Source organism: Phocoena phocoena, chromosome 13 (assembly GCF_963924675.1).
Source record: "Phocoena phocoena chromosome 13, mPhoPho1.1, whole genome shotgun sequence".
In the NCBI taxonomy this organism is placed as follows: Eukaryota; Metazoa; Chordata; class Mammalia; order Artiodactyla; family Phocoenidae; genus Phocoena; species Phocoena phocoena.
Window position 1 is genome coordinate 80,664,626 of NC_089231.1, and position 19,218 is coordinate 80,683,843.

The 19,218-nt window shown below is 51.2% G+C and overlaps 1 protein-coding gene across 1 annotated transcript in view; it reads right to left on the minus strand.

Annotated features, from left to right (window-relative positions):
• Positions 1 to 2,426: 2,426 nt before the first annotated feature.
• The window catches only part of CIT (citron rho-interacting serine/threonine kinase), a 169,668-nt gene continuing 152,876 nt past the window's right edge, over positions 2,427 to 19,218 (minus strand). The window contains exons 32-49 of the mRNA XM_065889532.1: positions 19,003 to 19,140; positions 18,275 to 18,455; positions 17,554 to 17,650; positions 17,400 to 17,472; positions 16,956 to 17,060; positions 16,571 to 16,740; positions 15,228 to 15,308; positions 14,996 to 15,131; positions 12,997 to 13,136; positions 12,534 to 12,626; positions 10,908 to 11,016; positions 10,685 to 10,813; positions 10,085 to 10,165; positions 8,407 to 8,485; positions 8,099 to 8,278; positions 6,980 to 6,982; positions 3,312 to 3,612; positions 2,427 to 2,450 (exon numbers count right to left, since the gene is read on the minus strand). Of these exons, the coding sequence (XP_065745604.1) occupies positions 2,427 to 2,450; positions 3,312 to 3,612; positions 6,980 to 6,982; positions 8,099 to 8,278; positions 8,407 to 8,485; positions 10,085 to 10,165; positions 10,685 to 10,813; positions 10,908 to 11,016; positions 12,534 to 12,626; positions 12,997 to 13,136; positions 14,996 to 15,131; positions 15,228 to 15,308; positions 16,571 to 16,740; positions 16,956 to 17,060; positions 17,400 to 17,472; positions 17,554 to 17,650; positions 18,275 to 18,455; positions 19,003 to 19,140 (2,120 nt within the window). The remainder of the gene's footprint in view (positions 2,451 to 3,311; positions 3,613 to 6,979; positions 6,983 to 8,098; positions 8,279 to 8,406; positions 8,486 to 10,084; positions 10,166 to 10,684; positions 10,814 to 10,907; positions 11,017 to 12,533; positions 12,627 to 12,996; positions 13,137 to 14,995; positions 15,132 to 15,227; positions 15,309 to 16,570; positions 16,741 to 16,955; positions 17,061 to 17,399; positions 17,473 to 17,553; positions 17,651 to 18,274; positions 18,456 to 19,002; positions 19,141 to 19,218) is intronic.

Sequence of the window (19,218 nt, forward strand, 5' to 3'; positions counted from 1 at the left end):
CTCCCAAGCTTAGGCTGACAGTGGCGATACTTTGGGTTTTTATGGGCTCTCTTAAGAAAAGAAGAGGTCTTGCACTAAGGCAAACATTTTAGATCATTGCTTTATTTGACTATTTGTTCAACAGAGTTCATTCCGCTCAAGGTGGATCTTGAACCGTTCCTTGTGATCTTTTCCTCATTCTGAATAAAAAAGGTAATGAAGAAAAAGCCTGTACTTTTGGACCTAGAATCTTATTTATGCTAGTAAGCTTTGCAGTTTCGTGTTACGGTATTTCCTGCTGGCATCTCCGTAGTCACACGGAGCTCCCCGCACTCCAGTGAAGATGGCTGTCCACAACTACCACCGTTGAAACCAAAAGTAAGAGTTGAAAAATGCACCTTTTACAATAAAAAAGTAGAAACCAATTCAATTTCCTTTTTTTTTTTTTTACGAATATAAAGTTTCTTGTAAATATGTACAGTCTTTGAGCTAGTTCTATAGCAGGAAGCATTTCACAAATGAGACACACGATATACACTTTGAGGACTAAGAAGCCCATTTCTCATGGAGATCCTAAATGAGATGCCAAGACTAAAAACACCAATTTCCAGTGACCTCTCCAAATACTTGTGGACCAAGAGACAGAAACTTCAGCAAACATTCAGTCAGATCTGCCCTGGAGGAGGGAGGGGATGCAGCGTGACCCCAAAGACGAAGCAACACATAGAACATGACAGCATGACACTGGCCAAGGATGCGACAACGTGGAGGAAGGGCCGTGGGCGTTTCAAACAAGAAAGCACTTCGGTTAAGAGACGAGCAGGAAGGAGCCGGGACTCAGGCCAGGTTGCAATCTGGAAAGTGAGCTGAACCGTGGACATGGGGGTTAAAACGCGGTCACGTTTGCCAGCTGCGGTGGGAACAGGTCTACCTGTCAGCTTACCTAGGATGTGCCCTGGTGGTTTGAGGTGTGGAGAAGCAAGAGAGGCCTGGTGGGAGATTAAAGGCAGAAATAAGGCCGCTAGTTAGCTTGCCAACTGCGAAGCCTCTAGTTGGTTCTTTACCGGTTGCCAGGAACCTCACACCGCCGGAGGGGAGAGAGAAACTGGGTGAGCCGCACGGCACCTAAGGAGGGCTTCCCCGCCCGGCTGGGATGGGAGAGTTGAGCTGCGGCTTCCTTCTCGAACTTCCTGGTCTTAGTCTAGCCCTAGGGAGAGGCTCGTTTGGGAAGTCACAGTTTTCATGGGGTAGAACCTGGTGGATTGTGTGTGAGCAGAGTTGTCCGCGCGGGCGTCGGCAGGGAGGTGTGGAAGTGTGAGGTGTGGTTTGCTGAAATCCTTCTCTGGTCGTAAGGCTTGAGCGTTTGGTTTTTGTTTGTTCAGTGCTACAGACTGCAGCTTGTGGCCGGTGAGTTGGCAAGTCCCAGAGGGTGTCGGTTCGGCGGGAGCTGTGGGATGGAACTAGTGCATTGGCAGAGCAACCCAAGGGGGCAGCCAGGTCGGGGGGCAGCGCATGCAGTGAACCGCCATGCAGAACTCCTGGGGCACTCTTCCCAGCCCGGGGAGCCAGGGAGAGTGCGCCATCAGGACAGGAGGTGAGTGCCCCCGGCCCCCTCCTGGACCCCCATCGGTGCCGGGCTCAGAGCAAGTCTGTTGCATGCTTTCCTGGCCAGAGCTACATGGAAAGCGGAGACAGCAGGCCGGTGGGTGACGCTGAGGGGCAGGGAGGGAAAAGCTCCTCGTGGCCACTCGGCCCCAAGTCACTGCCTCTGAGCCGGGCCCGATGGCCTCCGTACATTCGCAGCTGGTGGGAGGGGAAGTCGTCAAGGCCATCAAAGGCAATGAGAACGGTAAACATTTGGCTAAGATGTCGCCCTGGGTAAGACAGGGCCATCTGTGAGGATGGACTGGAAGGAGAGTGGACCTAGGTGAGCGTGGGAGGTTAGCCAGTGGCAGGGGCTCTTCTACGATACATGTCAGTAGTAAAGACCTGATTGTGTGACCTGCTACAAATGACTACAACAGGAAATACGGTGCTATTCAAATCTATTAAGAAGTCTGTTGTCTTTAAAAAATAAATAAATAAAAATAAAACAGGAGAACAAAAACCCAACCAACCCTAGGATCTTAAAGTAGCTATTAATTAGGATTCTAACCACGTCGTAGTTAGCCCCCGGTTGGTTTCCTGTGATGAACTGGTACAGGCTAGAGCTAGGTACAAAAGTTTATGAATGCTTTGAAAGAGTAACAAAGTGCAAAGAGGGTAGACTGCAGGAGGGTGCCGGCAGCTCCCAGGAGCCCCACGCCCCTCCTGGCTGCAGGGTGTCCGTGCTGAGGTGGGTCTGGGTCCAGCTGCGCCGTGGGCACTGGGGTCCCCTTCAGCAGCGTTCCATAGTGCGGTTGGTGTTTTCCTGCAGTTCAAGAGGAGTTGGGTTTTCTGGCTGAGATTTATACTGAAGACTGGTCCCAGACCTAGGAGGAGGAGGGGGTTTTGCCATCAGAGGTCAGAAATCGCTGTGCTCACTTTGCAAACAGGAAGCCCAGACTGGGGTGTGCGGGAGCACGAGGCCTCGCCTTCCTGCTGTGAGCCGAGCTTGCGGAACTCACCGCAGAGTCCCCAACACTACGTAAGTACTTCTACTGTTACGCACCCCATTTTATCCATAAATCAGAGGAGATAAGGAAAAGCATTTAAACGGCTTCTCCCCCCTCCCTGTAGCGGCAGGGGTGCCAACAGTGAACTGCGGATGGCAGCAGGAGGATGCAATCCAGAAACTGGCCCCTGGAACCGGCTGGCCTGCTGAGGAGACACCATGCTCTGGAGCCTCCCCGTGCACTTGGGGGGCCCCTAGTCTTCGGCACATCCCTCCATCTTCTCAGTTGCTAACCTAAACATTACACAGGTAATAATACATGCACGTGATTTAAAAATTTTGAAAGGTTCGGAGTTCTTCTAGAAGGCAACCACTGTTACCAGTTCGGTGTAGCCTTCCAGAGAAACTGTTGATGTATATGTGTTTGAAAATGTAAGGCATCAAACCTTTTGAATAGCATGTTATCACCTGTGTTTAAGAAGGGTGACTACACATCCGCATTTGTTTGTATGCAGAGAGGATCTCTAGAAACGGCACGCTGGCTGCCTCCGGAAAGGGAATGCCATAGCCCTTGCGGCTTTTACGGTTTGAGGTGCACACATTATCCATGTGTGCAGCAGGAAGCCCCTTCTTAAGACGTTCTCTTCCTAAGCTTGTTAAGTCCCGCAGACTCCGAAGTACGGTAGCGGCGCCCCTTCCCTACAACAGCGGCCCCTCGGGGATGAGGAGGGCGCCTTACCTTGTTGACCTGGGACAGCGGGGTCCTCACGGCTCCCACGGGCAGCCGGCCCCTGCTGCCGTCCTCAAACAGCCTCCCGGGGGAGCGCTCCCTGCGCGTGCTGAGCATCCGGCCGGGGGACTTCTCCCGCTCCAGGGGGCGGCCCGGAGACTTGTCCCTGCGCAGCTCCGTCCGCCCCTCGCGGTAGCGGTGGGGCGTACCGGGCTCTCGCGGGTGGCTGGGGCCTTCGGGGGGCGCCGGGCTGGAGGCCACGCGCTTGGTGATGTGCTCGTTGTACGTCGGCGGGCCTCGCTTGTTGGGGCTGCGATAACGGGAGAGGAAGGTGGGGAGCTGAGCCATCACAACCCAACGGGGCAGCTTCCTCCTCCTCTGAGCCACCCTGTGCCCCCATCTCACCACGCGTTATTAGAAAAAGACCCCACCGGGAATTCGAGACGCTTATATCGACAGTGAGGCCAGGGAAAGAAGGCAGCGGTGACAGCAGAGGGGAATCAGGCTTCCCGGTCTCGACACAGGCTTTCGGCTGAGCGCCCACAGCGGGTCGGGCCCTGTGCTAAGCTCTTCAGGTACCTTAACTCGCCAGATCACCCTAACAGCAGCTCTGCAAGCTAGGAACGGCCGTGACCCTCGTCGTACAGACAAGTAGCTGGAGACACAGGCTGCGACTCCAGTGCAGGTCAGTGCGACGTCATACTCCCCATATTCTACCCCGCTGACCCTAGTATTTTCCAGAGCCTAGAGGGCACAGAAGGAAGTCCCTTGAGGGGTTAAGCCTGTACTCATCGCTGGCAAGCTGCCAAAGCAGCCCCACTCCTGGGCCTTTGTTGGGTCACCTCTCCTTCCAAGTGGCTTTCCAAGAGTCTTTGGGGCATCTGACGCCAGAGGTGTAGGGATTGGGCCTGATATAATTAGGAGACTGAGGAGGGCAGACGAAAACAGTAGAGCTGGCTCAGAAAATGTCTGAACAATTTGTATGACCAATCTAACCCTCCACCCAGCCCTGGGTATGTCAGATGAAGATCTGACCAGACACGGCCCTAACCACCTCTCTGAAGAAGCAAGATCCAGAAACACAGACAGACAGGACTGACACAGCCTTCGGCATCAGTTCCTTCCCACCCCTGACGAACAGCCAAGGTACTCAGGCCCTTGTTATCTGAGCATAATTAGTGCGGGGAAAAGGCAGACTATTTCACAGAGAAGGTTGCTTGAAGACATCTGATTGATTGGGGCTTTATCTTGGAAAAGTAGAAATCAGGGAAATATATTTTAACCTAGATATTTTAAAATCTAGATTACAACTGCAGTTACATGCTAAGAATGAACCAAGGATGAATCCCACACTGATTTATTCTGCTCTAATTTTCTCAACAAAATTCTATGCTAACATGCTGGGTGACATCGTTCACCAGCAGTGTTGTAATTTTTGCAGCAAAATCGTAAAGTCGTTAAATATTAGACAGTGCCACTGGTTTTCCCAGAGGCCTCTCTTAATCCTTGATATTAAATCCTTCCCCTTTGGAAGGGACCAAAGTTGTTTTTTTAATTATTGGTCTAACTGTAAGGAATCTTTTGTCAATGCCCATAATGGAAAGCAACTGAGCAGCGAAGACACTGACCCAGTGGGGGAGGGGAGACTCTCTAGAGCAAGTTTGAGGGCCAGATCCAGACAGATGCCTGCTTTATTTAAGTTTTACTGGAGCATGGCCACGCCCATCCGGTTTCTGTGGTCCAACAACAAAGTTGAGCAAATGAGACAGGGGCCATGTGGCCAGCAAATGTGAAAGCATTTACTCTCTGGACCTTTACAGGAGAAGTGTGCCAGTTCCTTCTCTTGGGTAAAATAGATTGGTGGACAGAGCAGAATAACTCTTAAATGGTCAGTCCATTATAAATAATTTCATTCTCTTGCTTCCCTATGCAGCTCAAAATGTGGAAATTCCAACAACCCACGCTCAGAAAGCCAGAACTTTCTTGTGTGTAGCAGTAAAACTTGAGCTAAACCTCGGTTTCAAGATGCCGAAATCTGAGCTATCTTCATCTCTTGTCCTGTGGCTTTGTGATACAGAAGACAAAAAAAGAAATTTCCAGTAAGAGTATCTGATTTGTAATGGAAGAGAAATTATAAAGCGTGTCAGGGGCCCATCGTAAAGCAAGCTCACTGCCCAGAGGAAGACAAGTGGCTCAAGGAAGGCCATTCGAGAAGTCAGCCTAGGTTGATGGGATAAAGGAAAACACTCGTCATTCTGGGCGGAGCGGGCCATTTTCCATCTCCAAATCCCTTAACCAATGCTCTACTTGCAAAGAGTTACATTTCCTGCTCTGCTAAACAGACCTGGGGGCAGTGCAGCCTGCAGTGAATCACATTCTCCCAAGCTGGCCTTCTCCATTCTGGACCTGCCCAAAGCAGCAGCAAAAAGATGGTTTTATAAGCCAAGAGGCAACTAAAGGAAACTGCTGGTTCTCCAGACATGCCCGGCGGCAGCAGGAACAGCAGCAGCATTATTTCTGCCCCTTGTTCACAGGAACTAGAACCATTTTCCACGACAGAGGAAGTTAACTCCTTACAGAGACACCATATCATCTCAAAAGGAAGGTGCCTGGCCATCCAACTAGCTAGTGAGGCAGTGGAGAAAAGAAGAAAAACCTAATTACAGTACTTGGGTTGGCTCTTGGCATGACTGACTTGGAAACTAAATAAAATCTGGACGTTGTCAGGAGAGGACTACAGCCCTTTGAGCAGTCTCTCCTGAGGCGCGATCAGGCCAAGAAGAGTGAGAAGCAGCTGGTTATTCACCACTTCTGGTTTTCCAGCAAGTTCCTGGGACTAAAATCACACTGACCAAACATTTCTGACCAACGCTTACATTTCAACAAAAGAAACGGACACTAGTCGTCAGGACATAGTCTCAGAACATTATATTGACGACTCTCTTTTCTAAGATCTAAGCAGCATTTCATAACATTAAAGGTGGTTCCTCCACCAAACTGAGTCCCTTGAGAATAAAAACCATCTTGTCTTCAGCTGTGTAGCCCCAGACATTGTGTCTGGCACATGGTAGGGGGTCCACATAACTCTCTATAATAGGGTAGACATGTGGGGTTTGTAAACCAGTCCACAAAATTAAAACCCTAGGTCAATTAAATATTCCCCTGGGTTAAATAAGCTTATCTCCTTTGTGGACCAGGATCTTAAAATTACACATCTCAAACCTACACATCGAACCGAATCTGGCTCCGAGCCCTGGGTGTCAAGACAAAGCCAGTTCCACTTCCACACACTGCCGGTGGGATAACTAAAGGGTACAGCCCCTAAGGAGGAAAACTCACCAACAGCTATCAAAACTACCAATGCCCATCAATTTCTTTTGTAGGAATTCATCCTCCAGATAGATTCCTAAGCATGCAAAATGAAGGTACAAAGTCATTTACTACAGCAACAGACTGGAAACAACCCAAACTCCCAGTGATAAAGGAGCAGTTAAATAAGGTACAGGCAGGTGAACGAATGCTATGCAGGCGTAAAAAAAAAGAATGAAGAAATACTTCGGATACTGACGTGGAGCAAATCTCTAAGACACAGAAGAGTGTGCACAGTACGCTATCGCCTGTATTGAGAAGCACGGGAAGAGCACTTCCAGAATGGCCGAGCAAGGACTCCCGAAAACCTGCTTCTCCATAGAAACAACAAGAACACTGGCAAAATTGTCAAAATCAACTTTTTGGAACTCTGGAAATTAACCAAAGTCTTGCAACAATTCAGAGAGTGTTTACGCAAGAAAATGTGCAATATTCACCACCTCTGTCTCCCCAGATCTGCAGTAGTTTTGAAAGCAACAGCCTTGTAACCAGCTGTGAAAACCAGCACCCTGGTAACCACTGGAGGGAGTACATTAGGACTGGAGCTTCCCAAGAGCCCCAGCCTTGGAAAACTGTCACTATCTGACCTATCTGGCTCCTCCCTGGAAAAAGACCATCCTTAGGGCTTGTTTTTAATTGAGCTGATTCAGGTCTTCCTCTCTAGAAATGCCCTATCTCTAGACGTTTACCAAAAAAAAAAAAAAAAAAAAAAGGCTACTGTTTCACATGGCAAATGCCTGAGGCAGTAAGACCAGTTGGGAAAAACAAGAGGCCAGCTACAACACTCAAAAGGAAGTCCTGCATATTCCTGGGGATCTGTAAGGCCAGACACACACAGGTAAGCCTGTCACGTACCCAGGAAAAACCTTCCAAGGCCTCGTCCGTCAGCCACAGCTGACTCTGAGTGCTGCAGGTGTACCCCAGCACAAATACGCACACTCAGCAAAGGGTGGGTTCAGTGCATTAAGGAAATCTCTTTCTAGTCATTCAGCTGACCACTACCCTAACCAAGCAGAAACTTCAATGGCTGCACATAACAAAGGACACAGACTACAGATTTAGTACAAGAGACACTAAACCAATAGCGACAACAACACGCCCAGGGAGGGGAAGGGGGAGCTGATTTGCCACGTTGTATTATTTGAAATGTTCAGTTTTCAACAAGAAAAAACTTACAAGACATTCCAAGCAAGAGTAAATAAATAAAGTATATAGCCCATACTCAAGGCCTCATTTCTTCTTTCACCAAGGGGGGCAGTAAAAATTTTCCTGATGCTTATAAAGGACTCATTTCAGTGCCGCAGATCCCAAAGAAATGAGTGGCTTGAGCTTTGAAGATTGGGAAACTTTCAGCCAGTGTGGCAAGATACCTTCTGCTTTGCAGGAAAGCACTTTGCCCCCTGTGATGAGGAAAAGAGGGGCGTTACCTGCGGGAGGTGGACGGGCCTCGGTGCTGGTCAGTGCCGGTCTCCTTCACGAGGTTTCCTTTGCAGCAGATGACCCTTAATTTATCCTGATACGAGGACGCCAGGTAAATCGCTCCCGAGGAAATTGCAGGGCCCAGGTAGCGTGGGTTCGGGATTTCCAAGTACGCTCGGGCAGGGGTCCTGTGGAGTTCCAGGAGAGTCTGCATGGCCTGCCACCTCCACTGCTAGGCGGGATGAGAGAGAGCACGGCCCCGCCCGACACCCACACCCAACCGTGAGCTTTTCAAAGCCCGGGGGGCAGTGCTTACCCTAGAGAGGAGCGGGCCTGGATCTCAATTACTTCGAGTGAGTTGAAGTGGGTCACAAACAGATACGGTTCTCTGTAGGCTGCGTGGCCACCACCGAGCAAGAGCGTGGGGCAAGGGAGGGTCAAGAGACAGAAAATCAAAACCTGGCTGCCATGCCGTCCCTGAAGCAATTTACCCTACACGTGCACCCACATGCCTGCATAATGAGACATGTTCAAGTGTGCACCCTGCCACGCTGTTAGAGTGGAAGATGGGAACCGACTTAAGGCTACATGGTCAGGGTCAGTTACGTAAATCATGGCGCATCCCTGGAATTCCGCACAGGCGTAAAAATGCGTAAGGCAGCTCTCTATGCACTGACGGGGAAAAAACCCAAGGTGTAGTTTTACTTAGTTTGTAAAGCAGGGTTCAGAATACTGTGTAAAGTGTGCTACCACACTGACTTTTTAAAAAGGGAGGGGGATGAGAATATATTTTTTAATGTGCCCGTTATTTGCATAAAGCACTGGAAGGATAAGAAACTCAGAAAAATGTTTTCCATTCGGGGAGTGGGGAGGGAGGATTTGGGAGACAAGTGATACGGGTGAGACTTCATTGTAGACCTTTTTAAACTGTTTAATTGAATACATTTTTCTAAAAAATTTAATTAAAAATGGCTAGGTTCATAGATTAAATATCTCTGGTCTTAGTACTATATTTCTATATCACAGTGTCACTCAAACTCTAGGATATAATGAGAGCTGTTTTTGGTCTTAAAGGGAAAAAGAAGATTATCACTATTACTCCTCGCAGTGAACTGTTACTTCGGCATCAGTCGTGCCTCCTAGTACTCAGGCCTTTCTGGCCTCTCCTTGCCTGGCATCAGGCTGAACCAGCAGAATGTGGTGGAAGTGAGAAGGCCTGCCAGCCCCCACTTTTGCACTCTTAGGAGAAGCCCACGTGGAGAGAAATGAGGCCTCCAGCCACCGGCCCCTGCTAAGCTCCCACCTGACGGCCAGCTCCAACTGCCAGCCACTTTGTGAAGCCATTTCCGACTTTCTAGGTGTCCCGGTGCCCCTGCTGACACCGCAAGAAGCAAAACTGTCCAGTCAGGCCACAGAGGCTCAGGCAATGATAAGTAGTTGTTTTAAGTCACTAGGTTTTGGAACTTGTCATGAAGCAACAGATAAACGAAATAGCCTTGAAGGGTATTTCAGAACATTCACACAGTCACATATGTACGTTGTGTGTGTGTGTGTGTTCACCCTTTGACCCAGTAGCTCCACTTTTAGAATTTCTGAGCTGGGGATATTTAACAAGTGTGCAAATTTTAGGGTAAGTTTTTCATCACAGCATTGTTCACACTTAGAAAAAGAATGGGCCTAATTAGAATTGGCTAAATTGACAGGTGTTCAGCGGTGCTATGGGATGCTGTGCAGTCTTTGACATGATTTAAATGAACTCACAGGGAATGGTCTCCCTTTCTGGCATGAGAGGCCGGTGGGTTTGCCTTACGTGGTTCGGCGTCAGGCCTCGGGGTCTCTGCCCTAGACGCTTAACGCGGGTGATGCTCCACGTGGCGCCTGGCGCCTAAGGGGGCCCCAAGCAAAGTGCTTAAGCCTAAAGGAAATCCACCTGAGGTTTTTTCCCGGGACACCAACTACTGGCAGAAAAGAGCCCCACACCTCGCCTCACCTACCGAAGGCCAAAGGTAAGCGACTCCACCTGAGATCATCTGTGCGGCTGCGTCTTCCGTAAGAATCCACGAACACCCCAAACTCTGCAAGGAGGTAGAGCCCGGGGCATGAGCATGGCCGGAGGCAGGGGTATCAATGACACACACTTTGATGGCAGAGTAAGGAATCCAGCCCAGTGGGCTTGGATTGTGAAAAACCTCAGGAGCTCTGCTGAGCCATGTCTCTCGGGGATTTATTAAAGAAAGAGGGTTCGAGTGAAAGGGGGGAGATGGGAAAAGAAGGGGGAGACGGAAGGAGGAAGAGTCAGGGAGTGAGGAAAGGGGAGAAACAGGCCCAGAGATCTGAGGAGGGAAAAGAAGGAAAGGGAGAGAGGAGAGGGAGAGAAGGGAGTGAGGGGCAGAGGAGGACAGAGCAGGCCGCTTTTGGAAAGACCGACAGCGCCGGACCTGGCTGGAGCCTGGGGGTGGGGCGGGGGCACCCCGGGGGCCTTGGCGGTGCAGGACCGGGTACTCCCCACAGCAGGACCGGCCCCGTCCGAGGACCCTGCCCCGGGGCTGTGGTGCCGTAAGCCCCCGTCAGCAGCGGGCAGCTGCCGCACTCACCATGGAAGCAGAGCAGGAACTCCTCCCGCTGCCCCGCGCCGTTCACCTGCACGATGGACACGGGGAAACTGTGGGAAGAGGAGGCAAACACGGCAGGCGCCAAGGAATGGTCGTTCTTATCCAGGAATTCTGTAAAGGCAGGCAAGAGGCGGAGCCTCAGGACCCAGGAGGAGCCTGAGGTGGCAGTGGAGCGGAGCGTGGGCGGGGGCGCGCCCGGGCCTACCCTCCAGTGTGTACTGCTTCATGTCAATCTCGTAGAATTTATTGGTTCCGATGAGGATGCTGTAGTTGGTGAAGTGGACACAGCTGCAGGGCTCCGAGGTCTCGATCTCCTGAGACGGGGCAGAAAGGAGGATGTGAGCGTAGACTTGGGGTGGCCCCTGCTCTCCTCGGGCATCTAACCGAGCCGTGCAGGCGTTGCCGCGCGACTTCTTCCTTCTGTCTTCACGCCAAGCACATTCAGTCTCTTCACGTCCCTCACAAGGACGCCCCATCCTTCTGCTGCCTCTGGGTTCTATGCAACCTGAGACTAAGAAGGTCAAGTTGCACCCCAAAAAAGGGTCAGAAACACCATTTCAATGAAAAGGTAGCATTCAAAAAGAGAGCTTTAAAACTACGACATTCTAATCAGAAGAAAAAGCCTGGAGGAATACACAAACAGTGGTGGTTAGAGGGAGTGGTTTTAGTTTCCTTTTCCAAGCTTCTAGGTTTCTATTCTGAACCTATATTACCTATATCATTGTTATCACTACTGAGTTATCTCATCTATCTGAATTATCTGCTTCCTAATTACTTACACTTGTTTTCAGGTCAATCCTAATGGCTTCAAAAACCTAGGCATGCTTATTCCAAATGATGGCCAGGAATTATAAAGAAGAAGTGATTTCTGGGAATTTTCCTGAAGTTAACAGTTCAAACTCTAATCAACATTATCCTCACCACTAAATATTTATTGATCACCTACTAAGTACGCGGAAACTAGTATAACACAGTGAAACGTTAGGGAAAGTCAAACTTCAGTTTGGGTCTCAACTTTGTAACCTAGGATCTTGGCCAGCCTCAGTCATCTTACCTGAAAATTAGGGATGATCACCCCTGTTTCTCACAACTGTTGTGAAAAGTGTGTGAAACAGCCAGCTCAGTCTCTGGTACTAATAGGTGCTCAATAAAGATGCAAACTAAACAAGAGCCCGCCCCAGATGAAACAGTTTCTCTAACAGGTAACAACCCTTATATATTCATCCCTCCTTTTACTTTTGAGACTAATCACGAAAGCACCTGAAATACATCAGGCTTAGGATGGGTGGAACATGCCTAGTCTAGGGACAAGAGACAGCCTTCTCCAGAAGCGAGGCAAGTGCAGTGATCTCACGGATAGCTGTCCACACCGCAGGCAACATCACAACCCACTGTGCTCCGAGGAGAGCCAGCTCCCGCACTGTGTATCAAAACACAGCCAGCAGTGGTTTTTTTGAAGGTCATTAATAGAAACTTTTACAATCTGAGAAGGATTCTGGTAGGTGCCACCAGGGCTTCTAGCTCCTCAGAGAGATCTTCCTTTCTTCTACTGGTTCAAAAGAGGTGTCTCCTCCATCAGCCACCTTCCTTTCTCCCTTCACAAAAGGCTGAATTCACTGGGCTGGCCAGAGAGGCAGCTCACACATGCAGGGGAGGAGAGCGAGAGGGAAAAGTGTAAGGATGGGCCGCTCTGGAGCTTTCTCCAGGGAGCAAGATACCCTCCCGCTCTAAGTCACCCAGGCCGAAGGGCCCAGGCACACACTACGCCCCGAGACAGCACCTTCCCCACCGGCTCGCTGGGAGAGCAGGCCCGGCCAGGCCCGGGACTTACTTTCCGAATGCAGTACTTGCTGAGGTTTTCGTTGTAGCGGAGAATGACAACTTTGTTGGGCGTGGCCGCACAGATGCAGAGCCCGCTCTCAATCTGAAAAGCAGTTGAGGGGGGAGGGGGAGGGGGGGCGGAGAAAGAAGGAAAAAGCGCGTCACCAGTGTGTACACTGGCTCCGTGGCAAAACTAGGAAAGGAACATCAGTTGAGAGCAGGGTCTCTCAAGCTCGGCACTATGGACACTTTGGACCAGGTCATTCTCTGTGTTGAGGGGCCATTCTGGGCACTGTAGGGTGTTTAGGAGAAACCCCAGGCCCTGCCCACTGGATGCCAACAGTGCAACCACCAGTTGTGTCGAAAAGCAAGAGAAACTTAACCCCGTTTGAGGACACACAATTTTCAAGGTCAAATCAATCAGCCCACAATTTCAAGAGCCCTTGCCGGCTGAGGCCCGCAGGGGTGCTTACCTTGCCAGCAGCAAACAAGTGGCAGCCCTTGACGGCTTCGAAGATGTTGGGTGAGATGTCCGGCTGGGCGGGAAGGTGAGACTGTGCGAGGGACTGTTTCACTTTCTTCACGTCCACGAGACACAGGGCCCGCTCTTCTCCTGAGGGGACGGGACAGCAGAGCCACAATGGCGGTTCTCGTCCTCCCCCGAGTAAAAGCCACACGAGGCCATGCGGGGGCACTGCTTTCCACAAATTCCCATAAACACAGTTTAGGTCCAAGTTTTAGATCTATAAGGAAAATATCTGGCCTCTTGGTCAAGATTTTGGGAGGAAAACAAAAAATTCTGCAGACACAAAATTGGAGAACGTGAAGTGAATATTCAAACGTGCTCCCCACCAAAGTCAAGAAATGGGTAGGGGACAAAACAGTAAACGCGGACTAATCCAGTATGTGTCACGGTGTCACGAGGGACCACAGAAAGGCTGAGGATGGTTCCATGTTCAAGGAGACGAGGGAGACCCGTGTGAGTGCAGTGCGTGGTCCTGGACTGGATCACAAGCCGGGAAAAAAATAAAGGACATTACTGGAGCCACAGGTAAAAGCCAGCTATGGGCAGTACATGAGAAAATGGGAGAAGCAACGATTAAATTCCCTGAATTAAAAAGTGAAACTATTCTATAGGATGCTATAATGGCGGATACATTGTTACCCATTTGTCCAAACCCGCAGAATGTATAAGAGTGAGCCTGAATGTAAACTGTGGACCTGGGGTGATAATGATGAGTCCATGTAGGTGCACTCTGGTGGGGGACGCTGATGGAGGGGGCGGCCTGCGCGTGTGCACGCGGGGCAGAGATATAGGGGAATTCTCCCTACCTTCTGCTCAGTTTTGCTGTGAACCTAAAACTGTTCCCAAGAATGATGTCAAGAAGGAAGGGAGGAAAGAAAGGAAAGAAAGCAAGAAAAAAGAAACCAGGGGCTTCCCTGGTGGCGCAGTGGTTGAGAGTCCGCCTGCCGGTGCAGGGGACACGGCTTCGTGCCCCGGTCTGGGAGGATCCCACATGCCGCAGAGTGGCTGGGCCCGTGAGCCATGGCCGCTGAGCCCGCGCGTCCACAGCCTGTGCTCCGCAACGGGAGAGGCCACAACAGTGAGAGGCCCGCGTACCGCAAAAAACAAAACGAAATAATAAGGCCTTGAGACAGGGACTTGGGCTGTACCATACCGCAAAAAAAAAAAAAAAAAAAAAAAAAGAAACCAACAAAACAAGCCAGCAGCGGAAAAGAGCTGAGAGACCAAAGAAAGCCAGTTCCTGACCATATTATATCAGGATCCGGCCCCTGGATCCAGCCGGCCAGGCCTGAATGAGACCTGACTGTGGATGTTTTGAACATGGAACAAATGCATTATTGTTTTCCCCTTAAAAAAAAAAAATACACACACACACACACACACCACACACATATATATAGTACCACCGATAAAGAGAGGGAAAAAGAACCTTCCTGCCATGGGTATGTGAGAGAATGCTCCTTGTTCTTAGGTGACTGGCTGAAGGATCCAGTCACAGCTGCCACTGACTCTCAGGTGGTTCAAAATAAGTGAGACAGAGAGGAGAGAGAGAGAGAGAGAGAGAGAGAGTGTGTGTGTGTGTGTGTGTGTGTGTGTGTGTGTGAGAGAGAGAGAGAGAGAGAGAGTGTGTGTGTGTGTGAGAGAGAGAGAGAGAGAAAGAGAGAAGGGCGGGGGAAATGTGGCAAACTGCTAATGAGTCGTGCACGCAGATGAAGGGTGTGTGAGAGCAGGGAGAAATGGGAGGCGGGCAGCAGGGCGGGCAGGCGCTCAGAGAGGGGCCGCGTGCGAGCAGAGCGCCGGGGGCGCGGGCACCTACAGGACGCAGAGGGAAGAGCCGCTTCCGCGCCAGCCTGCCCCCAGGAGGGCCTGTCTCTGCGTTCGACAAGCATACGGCGAATCATCTCCCTCACAAGTGAAGGCAAAGCGCCATGTCCTTGGCCTCCCACCTGCAATCATGAGGAGCTTCTCCAGGTCCTTGATGATGTAAATCTGGAAGACCGCTCCGATCCCTGGGACGTGGGTGAGGGAGTTCTTCAAGACATTCAGCGCGTACAGCCCTTCCTCGGTGCCCACCAGCACCACCTGCCGGGGTGCAAGTCCCCAGGCAGAGCGTGAGGGGGGTCACGTCCCCATAACCAGCCCCGACACAGCCGACGGTGCCCAAAAAAACATGGTCACCTGGTCGCTGAAGGGCAGCGTGCAGTTCATGTCGAGCCGGTCATCGCCTTCCAGTTTCAGCAGGGAGTTTCCAAGCAATTTCTTTTCACATGAGAAAGAAAAAAAAGAGAGAGAGAAAAGAGGCCACGGTGAGCTGAACTGTTCATGACCGGACCATCCAGACAGACAAAAGCAAGAACGGAGAAAAGTTTAATGCCGGGAAGAAGGGCAAGTTCCTCCTGAAGACGCTCAGAAGCACACATCTACTCGTGGCTTGCCCCGTATTTTGATCTGACCTCAAAAGGCAGGACGCGAATGTTATCTGTATCTCTGGGGTGGCTGTTAATTAGTGTCAGAGTGTAACTCAGTCCGGATGCAGAACTAAATGAGTGCAGGAGACGCAGAGAGAGAGTCTGTGATACGAAACAAACCGAAGCTGAAGGATGTCCCTGCCAAGGCTTAATAAGCCACATGGACGCTCCTGCCCCCCCAGGTGGTGGCACAAGGGCAAAGCCCAGTGTCAGCAGCAAGCCAACCCACTTCTGAGCCTCTTTACCTGAACCCACGTGGGCAGAAGCTTGTAGGAGGTACAGTCAGGGCCCTATTGTACACACATGGATGAGGCATTAGGTAAAAGGCTCACACGTGGGACAAGGAGATGGGTCATTGCAACAGGTTCACCCCACGAGCAGGAGACTCGTGATTGAGGATTTTCCGATTGCTAACACTTAAAGTGTTTATTAGGAGCTAAGTGTTTGAAAAGAGCTGTTGGGTCTTTGGTGGAGCAATCACCAGTGAGTGATGAGTGCTGTTTGTATCCTGGAATGTTCCAGGAGGAGTGATGCCAATCAAGGCCCACCCACGTCTCTAACGTCTTCAGGAGAAGTAGGATTTCAGACCTGCCTTCGGAAGAGCAAATCACATAAAAGCAATTGAGCAGGTTATGAAAAGCCTTCCTGAAGGAGACACGGCTGTCGGCAGCCTTTTGTGCCGCTTCACGGCCAGCGTGCTCGTAACGCAGGCCTTCAAACCACATAAACACTTCCGGGTAAACGAGAGAGAGGATTTCCTTGTAAGTACATTTGCCCTGTGCAGCCAGAACCGAGATGTAGTGCGCCCTGAGAGCTGGCTAAGGGGGTCGACTCCCCCATTCTAGAAGGCTCTGGGGGTTGGAGGGGGACCCACGATGCCGGCCAAGCCGCCTCGAAGCCTGGATCTCTGTCGGCACAGAATCCCGGTCGTGACAGTCTGAAGCCATCACCCCTCAGAGAGGGAGGCCAAGGGGAAACACGGCAGCCGACGGGACTCCCACCAAGTCTGCCCGCTTTACAGAGACAAGCTCCGGCGCCCGTGTGCATACTCACAGCATCGGCTTCTGCCTTTTCCCTAGACACTCTCCCACCTGCGACAACTGACTCTAAGGCGGTGACCCAGCGCTGCTTGTCGGGAAAGCTGGGAGCCAGCAAGTAGAGGGTTCTCCCGGGCCAGCAGGTGGTGTGCGGGTGAGATTCCATCTTCAGCACGTAGGGGACATCTAGGAAATTCGACAGAGCACAGGGTGGGGTTCGCCCACCCCCGCTGGGAACAATGGGCCAAGCCACACCTGAGTCCCAGTTACTTAGCAGAAGGCGGGGCCGGGGAGCCTCCTTCGCAGGCTGATCCGCCACGTGCCCCTCCTGCCCTTGCTGACGGATCCAGCCCAGCCAAGCCCAGCCCAGCCCACCTCCGGGGGGCCCCGCTGCTCCCCACCTGCTTTGGCTGTGTTTGCGAGTTCAGAAGCACCAACGGCGCCATGAATAGACACGTCCCCGTCGGGAAGGCACAGCTCAAATTCTTCCGCCGGCCTCTGTCCAGCTTGGTGCAAAAGAGGAAGGGCAGAAAGAAAAAACAAAAGAACAGGAACAAGAACAAGAGGAGACAAGAGGAAAGAGAGAGAGACGGAGTATGCGGTGGACAGACAGGCGCACGAGAACAGAGGAGGGAAGAGATGTGCGGAGAAGGCGGAGAGGGAAGATAAAAACAAAAGTAAAGTGCGTCAGATGAGTGTCACAGTCAAATTTCGGATGACGATGCGGATTTATGGGTTAGTTGGCTGAGGCGGAAGTTCTTGGAAGGTGTATTAGCAGGTGGAATCTTCAGGGCAGCACCCTGCAGGGTCTTCAGTGGGGAGACCTACAGACGTGAGTATCGTACCAATAACCTTCAGCGCAGTCATTTGGGTTTTAATTTTCAAAAATGGAAACTTGTAGAAGGCTTGCAACGCAGTCTGGAAAACAGAGCCTTCACGCCAAGACTAGGACACCTGGGCCAACCGCGTGCAATGAGATTCCCTGAGCTATTAATTTACCTTCTCTGGCTTCACCTGTCGTAAATGAGGACTTTCCGAGCCCTCCAGGACGATGTACTTCCTGTCCCCCAAGCCTTGCTGTCCTCGTTTGTTATTCCTGGGAAAACAGAGATGGGGAAAGAACTGTTTGAACTCAGAAGAGTCAGGCAGGGGGAAGGGGTGGGGAGGCGAGGGAATCCCGGTGAAGATGCTTCCCTCGAAAACATCGGGAATGAAGTGCAGGGGCAGGGGAAAAAAAAGCTTCCTTCTACCCTTCTGGGACGTAGGCTGGCCTCGGAATTCAACTGATGCAAGACACATGAACAGGAGAAAAGCATACACATTTTATTTTATGTGTACATGGGAGTCTCCACAAGAAAATAAAGCCCCAAAAGCAGATGGGCCCAAGTGCTTATATACTAAGTTGAACAAAGAGCAGCAACTGAGGAAAGGTAACAGGGGCTGTGTGCACAGACTTCTCTCAGCTGGCCTTGCCCCCCCTGCTCCGGGGAGGAGAATGCTTCTTTCCTCCTGGTACAGGAAGAGCAGCTTTTACATGGGAGTTTTATCTCCTACTTTCCAGGAGAGAAAGGGGAGGTCAGAGTGTCGCTCTTGCATCTGCTGTTTTCCAAATGCCTTTAGCTCAGAAGTATCCTTACCCCAAAGCGGCCCATTCTGGGCCGGCACATCCTGCCGCCCTTCACCAGACCCCACCCCAGCCCGAACGGCCTTGCAGCAATACCTGGGCACCTTCATCCACCCTTCCAGGTGCAAGCCGCTGCTGGGCTCCTTGGTCTGGAGACCCGGGGAGTTCATTTTGTCACGGCAGAAGGCCTCAGTGAAGTGCGTGGCATATTCGGCTGGCAGGCCACAGGTGGCCGGCAAGCACGTGGAGCACTTGGGATGACACATGACCTGACATTCTAGGGAAAAGCAGTGAACAACCTGAACACACACTCGGCTGATGCTGGACCATTCCCTGCCTCTGCCAGCCAACCCCCCGCCTGGCCCGTCCATCTGGCCCCACCATCCAGGGCATCCCTAACCTTTCCCAGGAGCCAGGCCCCTACGGAGAAGAGGAAACGAGACAGCCAGGCACTCTCGACCCAGTTTTCCTGGCTTCTCCCAGGCTGCCACAGACAGGTGTGTAAAACACATCTGCATGTTTCCCTTGGAGCCAGCACACAGTCTAAAGGCAGGGAGAGACCAGCCTGACGGAAAGGGGGCTGGAAGTTCACAAAGCCCAAGGCATTTTGCACAGGGAATTGGGAGACGTGAGCTGACAACACGTATAAACTCCCTCTTGAACAGGGGAAAAATAGTGTCCTCCCACTAAGACTAAAAGCTTGAAAATGAATGCACTACATGATGAGGAATTTAAAAAGGAAAAAAAATCCCCGCCCCCATCGGACAGAATCTTAGGTGGAGATGCACAGGCACCCTCCCCCCACGCACAGCAGCTGCTCTTACCAAGACACTTGGATGCCTGGCGCCCGAAGTGCACGGTATCCAGACACACAGCGCACTGCGTGGCTCGCATGTTCAGTCCTACATTGAACCGGTGAGGAATGTTGTGGTGCATGCGCTCCTTAAGACGTCGGCTGAATTCTGGAGGAAAATTTTTTCAAAAAAATCATTAAAGTGCTGTAAATTATACCACCAAGAAGGTGAAAAGACACCCCACAG